The sequence below is a fragment of the Chenopodium quinoa genome, unplaced genomic scaffold (assembly GCF_001683475.1).
Source record: "Chenopodium quinoa cultivar QQ74 unplaced genomic scaffold, ASM168347v1, whole genome shotgun sequence".
Taxonomy (NCBI): Eukaryota; Viridiplantae; Streptophyta; class Magnoliopsida; order Caryophyllales; family Amaranthaceae; genus Chenopodium; species Chenopodium quinoa.
Window position 1 is genome coordinate 890,198 of NW_018744113.1, and position 16,909 is coordinate 907,106.

General features: G+C 38.4%; 3 protein-coding genes across 3 annotated transcripts; all 3 read right to left on the bottom strand.

Moving 5' to 3' along the window:
- Positions 1-479: 479 nt before the first annotated feature.
- On the bottom strand, positions 480-983 carry LOC110692548. Its single transcript, XM_021869585.1, has one exon. The coding sequence runs from the start codon at positions 981-983 to the stop codon at positions 480-482; it is 504 nt and encodes a 167-aa protein (XP_021725277.1).
- A 1,561-nt stretch (positions 984-2,544) lies between these two features.
- On the bottom strand, positions 2,545-3,024 carry LOC110692550. The gene is made up of 2 exons (XM_021869586.1): positions 2,776-3,024; positions 2,545-2,688 (listed from the first exon to the last, which is right to left on the bottom strand). The coding sequence occupies exons 1-2, from the start codon at positions 2,932-2,934 to the stop codon at positions 2,545-2,547; spliced, it is 303 nt and encodes a 100-aa protein (XP_021725278.1). The 5' UTR covers positions 2,935-3,024.
- A 2,093-nt stretch (positions 3,025-5,117) lies between these two features.
- Positions 5,118-6,533, bottom strand: LOC110692551. Its single transcript, XM_021869587.1, has one exon. It carries the CDS (start codon positions 6,531-6,533, stop codon positions 5,118-5,120), a length of 1,416 nt encoding a protein of 471 aa, XP_021725279.1.
- Positions 6,534-16,909: the final 10,376 nt, after the last annotated feature.

The following is a 16,909-nucleotide window of genomic DNA, read 5'->3' on the forward strand; positions in this document are numbered from 1 at the left end:
CGAAATGATTTTCATTGCCAAATCAAAATCACCTTCACCATCTTGAAGAACAAGGTTTGCCTCAACTTTCTTTCCTTTCTTCAATGATTCTTGATAAAGTTCAGCAAGATGCTTTAGATTTCTACAAACCCGAGACCAATGGCCTTTTCCTCCACAACGGTAACTTATATTGGTCTCATTTTTCTCTTTATCATCCCTACGTTCCCACTTCTGGTGGGAATGAGAATTTGTGTAATGACCTCCACGACCTTTACCATATCCACTAAAACCATGCCCACGACCGCGACCACGCCATTGGCCACAACCGCGACCACGACCTTTACCTCGACCACTAATACTGGAATGGTCTTTGTTTTTAGTTTCTTTCCTGTTATGGGTTGTCACATTCGCTTCAAGGAATGGAGTAGAGCCAGTAGGACGTGATTCATGATTTTTCATTAACAACTCGTTATTTTGCTCAGCCACAAGAAGACAAGATATTAATTCAGAATATTTTTAAACCATTTTTCTCTATATTGTGTCAGCAGGACAATACTATTTACATGGAAAGTGGAGTATGTCTTTTCAAGCATTTCTACATCAGTAATATTTTCTCCACATAATTTCAATTGAGAAGTTATTTTAAACATCGCTGAGTTATATTCACTAACAGCTTTAAAATCTTGCAATCTCGAATTCAACCATTCATAACGAGCTCTAGGGAGTATCACTGTTTTTTGGTGGTCATACCTTTCCTTTAGATTACTCCAAAGGTATTGTGGATCTTTCACAGTTAAATATTCATTTTTGAGTCCTTCATGGAGATAATGTCGAAGGAATATCATGGCCTTTGCCTTATCTTGGAGTGTTGCTTTATTACCCTCCTTAATGGTTTCACCAAGGCCTTTAGCATCTAGGTGTATTTTAGCATCTAACACCCATGATAGATAATTCTTTCCGGTAATATCAAGGGTCACAAATTCAAGCTTAGTAAGGTTCGACATATTTCACTATACAAAATAACAAGACAAGATAAAATAGCATACAATAAACATATCCTATATGAAAACAATAATACCATTGTTAATGATTTAATCAAAGGGGATATCATGAGTTATACAATTCTTAACCTAACATATTCCGAACCTTGCGACATATGGAGCCACGATGAATTTGCAACGTTTACCCGTCTTTCTTACTTCATGCAAAAATGTATTCTTCACATATGTATAAGTTTCAAGGTAATCATTCTCAATTGAAGATTCAGAAATGAGTTGAGGACAAAAGAATGTGATCTCAGTCCTGTTGAAAAGGTCGATGAAGTTGTCTAATAAATTTAAACCTACATGATAAATACATAGAAAACAAAAAATTCAAAATTATAGCATTAAAAATATTACTATAGTGAATATAAGAACCAAAGTAAAGGAAGATTAAGTAACCTACATGATATAAACATAAATCAATGAAACATTAGCCCACGATCCTCTTAGAAATTCACGTACATCGGTCGCGGTTACCCAAATCTGTTTGTCGCTATCAAAATTAAACATTGAGGCCTTTAAAAGTACCGATGTTGTATCATACTTTGCATCATCAGAATTCATTAACCAATACAACAACTCACACCCTCGCCAAAAGTATCGACAATTTTATCTTCAAGTGGTAGGAATTTTGTGGGTTTGATGGTAGATTGCCTTGATTTCACACCACAACTATCGTCCCCTTCTTTGCTTTGGCGAGATCTATGCTTCTTTTTGGGCGATGGTGAAACCTTTACAAATAGGTGAATATTAGTCTAGATAAAGTATACAAAAATGATGAGATTCAATGTTAATAGTAGGAGAATATACTTCTTCAAAAAAAAAACCATGTCTATAGGCCATAGTACAAAGGAAGACTTGGCTTTTCCCAACTTAGTCACACCATCGGAAGACGGTACCGGTATATCGAGGAGGGCACAGTCGGGATAAGGGTTGTCCACACTAACCTTGTAATAATCAGGTAATATCTTCAGGTTGTGAGTAACTTCACCGGTAACAGGATATACCGTTCCATCTGCCACAACCACTAAATTTTGGTTGTACTCATCTTTCAATGCTAGGTGACATTTAGTGGCATTCTTTAGGTCTATAGCCCACGATCCATCTGCATTACGAGTTTGACGGGCCAAAATCCAGTAAAGAGACCGATTTTTAAGCTTTTCACTCATTACACAGCTTGTCGTGGACTCTATGGTTCTTGAGGTTGAAGATTCTGCTGGAATTCTATTGGTCTTACTCCAATCAACTCGAGCCCTCTCATAACTCTTGGAGCCTAGATGGTGGTGATGCTTATTATTCTTTGCATTTTCCTTGCCTTTTTCACTCAGAGCCTATTACAAAATGGAAAGCTATTGTAAGTAGTATTGTAGTTGAAATAAAGTATATATGTGAAAAAAACTTTCATAATATCTTACACACCTTAAATTCATCTGTATTGCAATATGTCTCAAACTCTTTCCATTGATCTTATGTGATGTAACCTTCATAAAGCTCCCTGGGCTTAATGTTTGCACTTGGTGAGTCAGGCTGAGTCAGGCGGAGGTGCAGTTTCCTTAGTAATGAATCGTGAAACTAACCAAGACTTGTGCTTCCTAAATCTAGCACCAACAGCTTCGTGGAACTTCTTCTCTTTACTACCCTTGGGATCATCAATGTGGAACTTCCGCTACAAAATTAGAGAATGTTAATATTCATAATTAATTATAAGTATCGTTAAATTTAGAGCAATAAACCATATTTATATCGTAATTACCTTACTCTCCTCCCACAAGTTTTGCTTTTGAACTTTATCATACTTCGGATATCCCTTCACATTAATGTTAACTCTTTGAGCACAATTACCAATTTGCTTCCCATAAGCAGATTCCCACTTTCCAATAGGCATGTCAAAATCATCAAATTCGAGGAACATGGGTGTAGTTGTTTGGACTGATCTAGACGGGCCTCATCCCTTTTTTGTAGAAGATTTTACTTGGGAAGTGGAGGCATCCATGTCACCAGATTGTTCATGTCCATCATGATCGTCTCTGTTTTCTTCCATTGTAGTATGCCTACACCTACACAAAGAATGAAATTAACAAGAATAGAATTAAAATCATAACAATAAAATCATATTAATGTAAATGCTATACAATAAAGAAATTAATGATTTAGATATATACCAATTAAATAAATTCAATATTAATTGCAAAAAAATACTATTGTTAAAGGAATATAATAACACAAACCTTGGTTGTAGTTATAGGAACCACTAACCCTTCCTCACGATCATACTCTACATCGTCAACAATATCTTCCCCTTCTTGTAGAGGTTGCACTCCCATTGTTATAGGCGGGATGTCATCAAATTAGTCATACTCTTCTTCATCCACAACATCTTCCACACCCACAATTGTCTCTTGCCTTCAACTACAACACGCCATTGCGGATCTATATTATCCTTGATGTAGAATACTTGTTTCGATTATGAGGCTAATACAAAAGGCTCTTCACCATCAGTATAACAACTAGAGTCAACCAAGGTGAATCCAAATAACTCATCGGTTTTCATACCACGACGGTTATCAGCCCATGTGCAACGAAATAAAGGAATTGTGAAATCAACATAATCTAACTCCCAGATTTCTTGAATGACACCATAATATGCCTGTGTAGCTTCAACTGGCCTTGTATCCCTAGAACTTGAGTATTCAGTAGAAGATGCAACCACGACAGCACCACTATTTTGTTGCACACTTTTTTCATCTTGACGACAAGTGGCAAAAGTAAATCCATTGATATCGTAACCCTCATAAGTATACACAAGTGGTTGTGGAACTCGTGAAAGCCACTTGATCATTTCAGAAACATTCTCATCTCTACTCAATTCAAGCTTCACTTGGCCTTCAAACCACTCAACAAAGTGGCGATTATGCTCTTGCATCAACGCATAGGAGCTGATCCTGGGATTGTGATTTTTCAACTCATGAAGATGTTTTTCAATATATGGATGAACTGCAGATAGGTTTTGTAGAACAAATCGATGGGCTTTCTTATATCGATCAAGTGGAGGTTTAACCAATTTCCGACCTACTGTACCCTTTCCTTGAAGTCTTCCCTCGTGACAAGAAGTCGGAATCCCACTTTCTTTAGCCTTAACTAAAAACACTGAACAATAGTTCCCTGCTTCCTCTGCTATGAACCCTTTCACGATGCTCCCTTTAGGATTTGCTCTTTTCTTTGCCTTATCTTCCAAAGTACCCATTTGCCTCTCATAAGGGTATATCAACGCATAAATACATGACCGCCCTCCTTTATCTCACGAGGCAAGTGCATAACAAGGTGAGTCATTATGTCAAAAAAGGAAGGAGGAAAATACATCTCGAATTTGCATAATGTTTCAACAATATCATATTCCATATCATCAAGTGTTTTTGGATTTATCACCTTACTACAAATTGCATTGAAAAACAAGCAAAGCTTCACAATAGCATGCCTAACATGTTTTGGCAAAAGGCCGCGGAGTGCAATTGGCATGAACACTTGCATCATCGCATGACAATCATGGGACTTCATACCAACAATTTTCTTATCAGTAGTAGAAACAAAACGCCTTATGTTCGAAGAATACCCTGTTGGCACCTTGATTCCTTTCAAACACTCACAAAAGATCCTTTTTTCTTCTCTAGACAATGTATAACACGCATGGGGCAAAAATGCTTTTTTCGTTGCTTCATTTTCCTCAGCCCATAACTTAGGTCGAATTTTAGCTTCCTTCATGTCTCTACGGACATTAACACCATCCTTTGTCTTCCCTTTGATATTCAACAAAGTCCCAATTAGTGCCTCATAAACATTTTTTTCAATGTGCATAACATCAAGACAATGTCGAACCGACAAGTGCTTCCAATAAGGGAGATCGCACAACTTAGACACTTTTTTCCACAACACACCCTTCTTCGGTATCTCTCTGTGCATCTTACCGAAGATTGTCTTAACATTTTTAATTTTCTCACACACTTCAATTCCTGTCAATAGCTCACGACTCACTCCCTTCTCAACATGGCCGTCGAATTGTTGCCTCATCTTCCTGTATGGGTGATTTCGACGAAGTGATCATCTGGTATGCATGTACACATTCTTCCCCCAATGCTTCAAGCGTGTAATTTTCATGTCATCCTCACAAATAGAGCATGATTTTTGTCCTCTGACTTTGTACCCTGACAAATTTCCATATGCAGGAAAGTCATTAATAGTACAAAACACCATGGCTCTTAATCTGAAATTTGTACCCGAAAGAGCATCAAATGTCACAACACCTTCATCCCACAACAGTTTCAAATTTTCAATAAGGGGCTCCAAATAAACATCTATCTCATGGCCAGGTTGTTTAGGACCTGGGATTAGAAGTGATAACATGATGTACTTGCGCTTCATGCACAACCAAGGAGGTAGGTTGTATATTGACAGAAGAACAGGCCATGTACTGTGTTTACTACTAAGAGTGCTAAATGGATTCATCCCATCCGTACTTAATGCGAGTCTTATGTCCCTCGGCTCCTTCCCGAATTCTGGAAATGTCTTGTCAATGTGTTTCCATTGCAACGAATCAGCTGGGTGTCTGATCAACCCATCCTTCTTCCTCTTATTTTCATGCCAAACCAACTTCTTTGCTTCATCCTTAATTGAGAACAGGCGCTTTAACCTTGGTATTATAGGAAGATACCATACTACCTTAGCTGGTGGCCACTTCAAGGGATCCTTATTTAAGCCCTCTCGCTTGTATCGTGGCACACCACACTTTGGGCAAGCATCCAATTTTGCATTCTCCTTTCGATATAGCACACAATCATTAGGACATGCATGGATCTTGGTGTACTCTAAACCCAATGGACACATCAACTTCTTCGCATAGTAAGTCGACTTAGGAATGTCATTTCCTTCTGGATACATATCAAAGAGGGTTTCCAACAACAAAGTGAAAGTAGTGTTGGTCCACCCGCTCTTTGCTTTCAAGTTATATAAAGTTAAAATCCCAGAAAGCTTGGAATACTTAGAACAATCAGGATACCACGGTGTCTCAGCTGCTTTCGACACATTCTCATATATATGAGAATCTTCATTAACATGATCGCCTAACCCGTCTATCATCTCTTCTATCCTGTCTTCCTCCATGTCATCATTAAAACCCACTTCATTATCATCAAAACCATTCGGCTCTCTCTCATCAGCTTCATTGTCGTTAATAGAAGAATTATCCGCGGGAGGAAATTTTTCACCATGCCAATACCAAATACTGTAGTCTGGCATAAACCCACGAATAATCAAATGGTCCTCTATTTTCTTAATGTCTTCCCACCTCTTCACATTGTTACAATCACGACAAGGGCAGAAAATAGGTCTTGCTTTGGTTAGCCTTTGTTCAACGAGTGTACTCCATTGGTGTTGCACTGCGATTCTACAGAACTCGTTGACCCCGGCTAAGTATTTTGGTGTGGTTCGAGAACCATTATACATCCAACGACGGTCCATTTCTAAAAATGTATGATTAAAACCCAAGAAACAAATTATATTCAACATCACATATCAACACATTCCAAATGCATGATTCCAAAGGACCTTATCGCTCCAACCTAATCCATCCTTGGAAGTGTATTCTCACTAGCAAATGGTTGACCATTTTTCGGCCCTAAGGAAATTTCGGCAGCATTTCCCTATGGTTCTCAAAGTACACGATGTAATTAATTTCTTTATTACATATGTACCCCGAGAACACATTAGGGAATGCTAACACAAAATTACCTTTACTTCCGAAAAACAAGCAACCATTTGCATCCTAAGTGAGAATACAATTCCAAGAACAGTCCCAAACGGGGACTATTCAAGATTTACTCCTAATGAGTAAATCTTGAACGGGTATCTAGGCATATGAAGATATAATGGATAATAAATATTAACACATTCAAGATCAATCATGTCAAATAAAAGTAACCAAATACATAAACATGAGTTATTTACCTAACAAAGAAAATTTGATATTTGATGCAAATAAATTATGCACATACAATAAAATAGACCAACCATGAAATTATACACTAAAAGTATCTATATAAAGTAAAACATACTTTTTAATTTTCCAAATGAGAGAAAAATATTCACCTCTACCTCTAATTATTAGGAATTCGTCACAAAAACCTCCATTTCCTATCCTCTTACATAGTAACACTAATTCTTCATTTAACACACCTAATTAACACACTCATTCTTCATCATCACTTGGATTAAAAATTTCTACGCTAATCACATTATCTAATACACAATCAATCTTAGTTTAATTTCAATTCTCTTAGCTAAACAAATCATCGTTAAAAGTTTAAGACAAAACAATTTCAATCAACAAAATACACTACACCACATGAAAAATGCCGAAAATTAAGACTAAAAACATACCTTGCCTTGCTTATAAAGGCGCCAGAGCTTGTCCTGACTTCACTAAACTGGCTATCCAATACTCATTACTGTCGCACGGTTCCTGCAGACAATATTTCAGTGTTTTCAGCATCACTCTCCCCAATTATAGCAAAAACAATGAATTGAAAACTAAAACTTCATGTTCAAAAAGAACAGAAATAATTAAAAAAATTAATTAAAAAATTCAACTGAAAAAAATCAAAAAATGATTGAACTAGAAAAAAATTCAACTGTTCTTCACCTCACTACCAAAAAAAATATATGAAAACCTTAACAGATTTAATTTTTCTAAAAGTTAAGGCTAGGAAAAAAAATAAAACTTATTACTTTGAGTAAAGTAAACTTATTACCTTGAGTTCTTCACATGCCGGAAAAAACCGCAAGAAACCACCACCCACCGGAGTTGCGAGGGGAAAACGAGGAACTTGCGAGAGAGAAAGGGTTCAGGATAACCCCTACTCGATGAAAGATTAGAACTTGATTAGTTGAATTCGAAAGAGCAATGAAAGATTAGAACTTTAGAGAAACATTGTGGGAGATTTTGTTAGTAGGATAATCCAACATATTTAAATTTGAGAAAAACTGTGAATTGATATTGCTAAAATGATTTGAAGGCCAGAAATAGTAAGCTACAAGATTCTAGCTACTAATGCTTTCAAATTTATTAATTGATTATACTACTTTAAAGAACATTAAAAAAAAATCCAACTATACAAACTATACAAACTACCTAAGATGTACACAAAGGCTTAGAAACAAATAGTAAAAAGCTTAACACAATTGAAGCTAGTTTATTAGTTAGCTCAAACAAACATCATAGAATCTCCCCACACAAAAAAAAAATCATAGCATTATATCTATAGTCCTAACAATACGTTTCAGTTCTAAACAATTAAAGCTAAAATTAAAATTCAAGAACATGCAAATGAAATTGATAGAAATTCATAAAATCACCTGTGACATTTCAAGCCAACTGTCTTCAATTTAGGGCATCCAACATTATCAAGTCTAATGAATTTATGATGAGCTTCCTACTGAGTGATCTTCGATTCCTGATTCCTAAATAGTATTTGGCACCTGCATAGCAAAAACAGTTCAGAAATCTATCAGGAAATTTTTCACATGACCATCGCCAAGTATGAAAAGACCTTGAATTAGAGAACATTAATCATCGTATTACAAAGATGGGATCCAAATAATATAACAAAACATGTTATCAAAATCTTGATTTTAGAACTCTAGCAACCCACTTGTTGATCTAGGACAGTAAATTCAGCACAAGTCAATTACTTAGTCTTCAGTAGGCTCATCTCCTCCATAAATGAAACATTCTTTGCAAGTTGCGATGAAAAGAGACCAGATTGAAGTTGTAATTAGTCCAGCACGAAACACCAACGATAGCATCTCTCAACAGTCAATATTACATTGAATAGGGAATACCTAACTCTCACTATGTTGAATTTACATACCAAATTATGTCCATCAATGATCTCAAAGCTAACTCCAACATTATGCAAACATTTTTTTCTTTTTAAAAAAAAATTACTAGTAAATCATATTTGTAACACTATAATTTGCATATTCTCAAAGTTTGATCTCTAAGAGGGCTGATTTTGCAGCTTAAAGCGACATCTGAGACTAGTAAAAAAACAAGTAATTCGATGGTAATATTATTTTTGAAAATCACAAAGTTTGATCTCAAAGAGGGCTGATTTTGCAGCTTAAAGCGACATCTGAGACTAGTAAAAAAAAATCATAGCATTGTATCTATAATCCCAACAATACGGTTTTAGTTATAAACAATTAAAGCTAAAATTAAAATTCAAGAACATGCAAATGAAATTGATAGAAATTCAGAAAATCACCTGTGACATTTCAAGCCAACTGTCTTCAATTTAGGGCATCCAACATCAGCATTCAATTTTCACCGCCCTAACCAAAGCTTCTCCAATTTCCACCACCCAACAAACCACCACCCAACCCAGGCAGCCTACAATTTCCGGCACACACAGGCCCAACAATCCCAAGGCCGGCGACGGAAAAACCAGAAAGAGAGGACCGGCGAGAGAAGGGAGAAAGAGACGAAAAAGCTGAGATTGCGCTTCAATGGGGAACAGGGAGAAAGAGACGAAAAAGCGAGAGAAGGGACGGCGACCGGCGACGGAGAAGGCACCGGAGAAGAGATTGCGCTTCAACGGGGAACAGATCTAGGCTTCAATGAGGAAAAGTGAATGAGGGACGACGCGCGAAATAAATTGAAAAGGGGGAATTGGAAATAATTTAGGGTTAAATTAGAATCCGTGCAAAATAAATAAATAAAAAAAAATTCCAACTTTTACTCGTAACGGATATTTTATGTTCGTTACAAATAAGTAGGACAATCACGTTTTGACTTTACTATTTGTAACGGACAGAAAATGTCCGTTACGAATAATTTAGTGTTTGTAACGGGCAGTAATTTGTCCGTTACAAATAAATATTTATTCGTAATGGACAGAAAGATGCCGTTACGAATAAGTATTTATTTGTAACGGACACCTTACCGCCCGTTACAAATACTACTTTTTTACGCAGATGGATAATTATTTGTAACGGACCTTAATTTTGCCCGTTACGAATAATGTAATTGTAACGGGCAACAACATTCCCGTTACTATTAAGCCATTACAAATAGACTTTTTTCCACTAGTGTAGTGTGGTGGTGGTGGATCGTGGTGGTCAGCTTATTCCATTAAAGGTGGTGATCGCGGTTTTCCTCAATTAGTCGACAATCTAGTATTGGTGGATGGATCGTGGACTAAGTAGAGGAACAACGCTTGGGGCTCTATTTTCTCCCTGATTTGTCAATCAAATTGCTACGTGGAATTCACGCTTCAAAGGTATGAATGTGTCTTGTGTGTTATGCATGTAATCTTTGGATTAAGTAATTTTATGAATATGATTCATGTTTTCAGCTGCGTACTACCTATAAACTCCTACAGACAGGACAGGTCGTGACCTTAGAGGAGGTCAGAGGGTTCCCGCTGAGGATAGAGACAGAGATAGCAAGCTAGAGGGCAGGGTGTGTGTTATTATGGGGGGGGCAGTACACGGTGGAACCGTGAACAAAACGTGGGTAGACCTACGAGCAATGATACAACAATGAGAAGCGCAGGTGTCCACCTCTTCCCCTACAACTACGAGCTACATTCGATGAGTATGACCTGAATGGCATAATCTATCCTCATGATGACCCTCTGTTTGTGACAATGAGGATCGTGATTGGGAGGTAGACTGAATATTGATAGATGGGGGCAGCTCAGCCAACATCATATACATCAGCGCGTTCAAAGAGCTGAAGCGAGACAGGAAGGACCTAATAAGGGTGGGCTATGAAGTCACCAGGTTTAACGGGTCTAGACTGACCCCAAAAGGCATAATTGAGCTTTCCTTCTGAGTAAAAGAAAGGTCAAGAAGACGCGGTATTTAAGTAGAATTCCTAGTGATAGACTCTCCTTCACCCTACAATGTGATCATGGGAAGGCCGCTCATCCACAAGATAGGCGGGGTGGTTTCCACCTACCACCTTGACATGGCTTATACAACTAATGAAGGGTGATCAGCGAAACTCAGAGAGAGTCAGAAGACATCTCTACAATGTTATATAACCGCCCTAAAGCAGCCCGCTAAGGCCAGGCAACAGAAAGGCTCAGAGGAAGTCAAGGAAGAGAAAACAGGAAGAGTATCACTAGGAGAAGGATAAGCAAAAATTAGCTTTGGAAAACTTCGAGCCCGCAAAGGAAGAGGTTGCTACACTGTTTTCCAGCGGGGAGTACATGACTATCAAGCTCACGGAAGGAGACCCTTCAAGAATAGTGAAAATTGGAAAGGACATTGATCTAGGAGTAGGGGTACACCTCATAGAGTTTCTAAGGAAGAATAAGGATATATTCGCATTTTCAGCATATGAGATGCCCGGAATTGATCCAACAGTCATGGTTCACCGGCTGAATGTGAAAGAGGACATCAAGCCAGTTATGTAAAATAAACAAAGCTTCTCCACAGAGAAGAATCAAGCAATCCAGGAAGAAGTGGAGAAAATTTTGAAGGCAGGATTCATCGAGCCCTGCAATTACCCAGAGTGGTTAGCCAATATGGTCATGGTGAAGAAGACAAACGGCCAGTGGAGGATATGCGTTGATTTCACAAATCTCAACAAAGCATGCCCAAAAGACTGATATCCGCTGTCGCGGATCAACCAGCTGGTAGATTCAACCAGCGGGCACACCCTGCTGAGCTTCATGGATGCATTCTCAGGGGATCATCAGATCAGCCTGCACAATCTAGATCGGTAGAAAACCGCATTCATCACTGAAGGGGGATTGTACAATTACATAGCTATGCCCTTTGGGTTGAAGAATGCTAGAGCTACTTTCCATAAGACAAAGGATAGAGTGTTCATGCACCAGAAGGGCAGGAATGTTGAGGTGTATGTTAATGACTCAATTGTCAAAAGCATCACGCTGGCTGGGCATATAATGGATTTAGAAGAAACATTTACCACCCTGAATAAATACAATATCAAACTCAACCCAAAAAATGTGTTTTCGGGGTGAGCTCTGGAAAATTCTAAGGCTTCTTGATCAACGAGAGAGGAATTAATGCGAACCCGAAGAAGGTTAAAGCAGTCATAAACTTGCCGGAGCCTAAGTGCATCAAGGAAATCATGCGGCTAACAGGAAGAATGGCAGCGCTAACTCGGTTCATCAGCAAGTCTGCCGACAAAGCCTTACCATTCTACCAGCTGCTTAAAGGAAACATGGAATTTAAATGGGGAGCGGTAGAAAGGGAAGCCTTTGAAGGCATCAAGGAGCACTAACCAATATCCCAACAATAATCAGCCCGAAGCTGAGTGAAAAACTGCAGCTGTACTTCTCTGCTTCAATCCAGACAATCCCAGCTTTTCTCCTAGATGAAAGACAGAAGCAACAGAGGCTAGTATACTTCGTGAGGCACGTACTGACCAAAGCCGAGAAGAGGTACCCGCTGGTAGAAAAGTTGGCTTACGACAACAGGGAATCTGAAACCTTACTTCGACGCACACATAATTCAAATCCTCATAAATCACCCGCTGGAGAAAGCATTGTAAAAAATGGATGCATCAGGCAGTCTCTTGAAATGGGCCATTGAGCTATCTGAGTATGAGTTTGAGGTCAAGCCTAGGGCATCTATCAAAGCGCAAGCCGCTTACGAGGAGAAAGAGGACGACATTGGAGTCTAGAAAGTGGCAGTCGACGGATCATCAGCTCAAATAGGGAGTAGGGAAGGAATCATAATAACATCGCCAGAAGGCAATGTATTTGAATATGCCATCAAGTTCAAATTCAAGGCATCAAACAACGAGGCAGAGTACGAGGCAGCTTTAGCAGGCCTGCGTATGAGCATCGCAGTAGGAGCAAGGAAGTTCCACCTGTAGACTGACTCTCAGTTAATCGCCATCTAGCTGAAGGGGGAGTATGAGATGAGGGAGCCCACGATGTTGAAATATGCGACAAAAGTATAGGAGCTAGCAGCTCAGCTAATACACTTCCAGATAGACTTGGTCCCCAAAGTGGGAATTCCTAAGCTAATGCGTTGTCAAAACAAGCCTGTTCCTGAAAGGAATGGTGTCCTTCGAACAAGTGTATTATTCTGATAGCGGGTTCAGAATTATTAGAAAGCTAATATATTCAGTAAGGTCAAGTGATCGGAATGCCTGGGTGGAGGCCGCTTTCGATCAGTAATATTAATGTATAATTAATATTACAGCTTAATCTTGATTAAACCCTTCGGGTCACACCCTAGCAAATATACGAACCGACTCGACATATTAATTTGGAAGAAATTAATTCGTCGCCCGAGTATTAAATATTTAGACGTCGGAAATTCGAGCTTAGAGCGTCAAAACCGAGCATTGGAAGTCGAGTCAAAATAGTAAAAGACAAGAAAAGAAAATTATAATAAATCAACAAGACCAAAATACCCCTAGCATCGGAATGCCCCGAGCAAACCGAGTGTTAGGGGCATTTGATGTAGCATGGTGGCTAGCATGTGCATCAAGCCGAGCCTAGGCTGGCTGGTGCGTGCTAGCGCACCAATGCTAGCATCGCAAGGCTAGCATCGCTAGGCCAAGGCGCGCAAGGATCATCAGCTCTCAGCAGCAGCCCGCATCCGTGATGTGTGGCTCGCTAGCTGAGAGCAAGAGCAGCCCGCACAAGCTGTGCTGGACTTGCTGGCCAGCAGCGCAAGCAGCCCGCACGCTTGCGCTGGGCCTGCTAGCAGCCGCACATGGCAGCCCACCTTTGATGCCTTGGTGCCCATGTGTGGTGCCATGTGGCGTGATTTAAGAGGAGGTTTGAGGGGTGTGATGGCCGGTTTTTGGAGAGGGAGTGGGGAGCAAGTTTGGTCCCCCCCCTCCTCCAAATGGTCCTCACCTAACCTCTCTCATGAGCTTGCCACTTGTTGATTTATTACTAGTTTGATTATTAATTTTATTTTAGCTTTAAAATAAAATAGAAAAATCAAATTCTCCCACATTGATGGGAGAGCCTTTTCACTCTCTTGTTTTCCCTATATATACCGAAGTTGGGGTATTAGGAAAATCACTTGAGTGAGAGTTGAAAAAGGCATCACCATTGTGAAAACCTTTGAACTCTTTTAATCACTCGGGTTTTGGTCGGACCTTGCTAACTCCAAGGTAGCAGACCTAAAAAGTCTGTGTTCCTCCTTTGTGGGTGGATACCGTTGGAGGCTCGGTATTTTCAAAGCTAACGCTTTCAAGTAAGATCCCATTAGGTCGGGAGAAGCACGCGTCAAAGGTAAATTCTGATTTTATCCTTTTACATTTATTTGTTATGCTTTATGGTTTTATTAGTTGCGAGTGGTTCTTTAGGTCGGGGTCGTTTCCGCAGTAAGTTGGACTTACCGAACCCCAGCAGCGGTATCGGCGCCACGCTCGTTTATTTTTAAAATCATAATATTTTTCAAGATGATTTTTATGGTTAATTTTTCTGGTTTAAGTTGCTAATTAGATAAGTAGCTCGTATTATCTATTTTAACCTCGTAATTAAGCTACCTTCAGCCCTGAACCCAGATTTTGACCCAAAAATAGTGAATTTTGGGTGGAAAATGTGTTCTGGAAATGGTTTTACCTTTATAGATCTCGTTTTTTTAGCCAAAAAACGACCAGAAATGCTATTTTTTAGGGATTTTTCGTTTTTACGAAAAATTTTAAGTCTTTCTAACCTTGAAAATTAATTGCATATTTGTGGTGGTTATGTAATTGATTCAATACATATTTTATATGCAATTTTAAACCTGTTTAGGCATGATTTCTTGGTAGTAATTTATGCTTGAATGCTTGGTTTATTTTTCACATAATTGCAAACTAATTGCATTAAGTGTGAAATTGTTGTTCTTTGAGGCTTCCAAGTATTAAAGATTCAATCTTTAATTATGTTAAGTAATTGAAACTTTATATTACTAAATTCCATGAATTTTTGTTAAACTTTGTTGATTTAATCATTTTTTAGTTGATTGGAATAATAAAGTTTGAAACTTTGTGATAGAAAAATTGTTTATCTTCATATTGGAAAATATAATTTTTTCAAGGATTCACAAGTATTAAAGTTGGAATCTTTATTAAAATTATGTTCATTTTTCCAACTCCCTCTTATTTTGTCAAAAACTCAAAGTTAATTTAAATTAATTAAATTAGTAGTGAGTAATTGCCCTATTATTTTTGTTGCACCAAGTTAAACCAATTTAATTAAGGAATGGTTCTTGGGAATTATTTTGGTTACATGCACTTTAAATTTTTTTATTTAAGTTAGACTTGTTTAAATTTTTTAATTTTTCTCATTAAATTAGTTCTAAAATTAATTTAGAATTAATTACAAGAGTGACGCAAAATTTGGGATTAAATCTCGAGGCTAATGGCACGCAAGACAAGGCATAAGCACCCTTAGCTAGCCGGGCTGCATAGCAGCCCGCATGTGGCTACCAAGGGGTTGTCATGCCCTATGCGTGCAGCCAAGGCGTGGCTGGTGCGCACAGCCGCAAGCAGCAGCACAAGCGGCATCAGCACAGCAGCAGCACGCTGCCATGTGCATGTGTGTGGTGTGTTGTGTGGCACTTGGGGCTGCTGTGGCGCGGGTATGTGGTGCACGAGCAAATGGTGCATCGCTTGGGACTTGGTGCATGCGTCTTGTAATTAAGGGTATGTGTAGACGTTGCTTGCGAAGCAATGTAGTGCAATGAATTCGTTCAACATAGTCATCAAGAGCCACATTTTTTATGTGTGAAAGTTCGCTGTTGTGGGCGGTGTAACGCTTAGCGACATCGGGCCCACTCCCACGTTCATTAAGAATCTAACTATTGTGCGTAATGTGAGCACTCCATGTCCTAGTGCTAGGCACTTAGACACTTTGGAATACGTATTTTTGCTTAAAAATTGTCGTTTTAATTATTTTATTAATCTAATTTGTTTTAATTATTTTAATAAATTTTGGAGGCTAGGCCTCAATTTTGAGCGGCATTGGAAAAATTTATTGAGACAAATTTTGGGAATTACTGGCTTAATTAATTTAATTAATTAAGTTGGATGCGGAATTTAGTGGGAGCTTCAAATTGAAATTGCGCTTATTTACATAACCGGTTAAAACAACTTTGAATAGTTTTAATTAGGCATGTTAATTGGATTAACCACCTAGATTAGTTACTAGTTCACGCGTGTTTTTTGCGTTGTTACTTGTTTATCGTTGTAAAATGCATGGGCCATTCACAAATAGTGAATGGATGAATGGAATGTATATTCTCTCGCAGGTTTTATGAAATGGCAACTAGTGGGGCCCGATTAGGATAGAAAATACAGATTGCGATCCGTGATGTATTTTTGTAAATCTAAATACGGTCTGCGTACCGTTGAGTATTTTTGTACCTTAATATTTAGATTAGTCCTAATCATAGATAATAGTAGTTGCATTTGATTATGGTCAAGTCTTGAAAATGGAGGTTCTTGGAAGACGTAGCCATGTAGTTGCAAATGAAGACCTTTTGAAGATTTGAAGATCTCAAGGGGTCATGCTAGTTGCCAAATGCATCTATATTTATGTTTTTTGATATATATATATATATATATATATATATGAATTATATGTTAGATGCATGTTTAGGATTTCTAATGTTGTGTTGATTAATTAATTTCACTTAAATCAACCAACATAGAAACCCTAGGTCCCTAAATATTGAGTAAAAACTTGACATTCCAAAACAACACTTACCGGTCGAATGAGGGTAGTGGTGGGCTATGCCAAAGCGAGGCATCGCTACCTGTCTTAGGAAGTAAGGCATACCAGGTATGCGAGTTGGTTTTGGTTGTACTTAACGATATGAATGATGGAATCCTAACATGTCGTGGC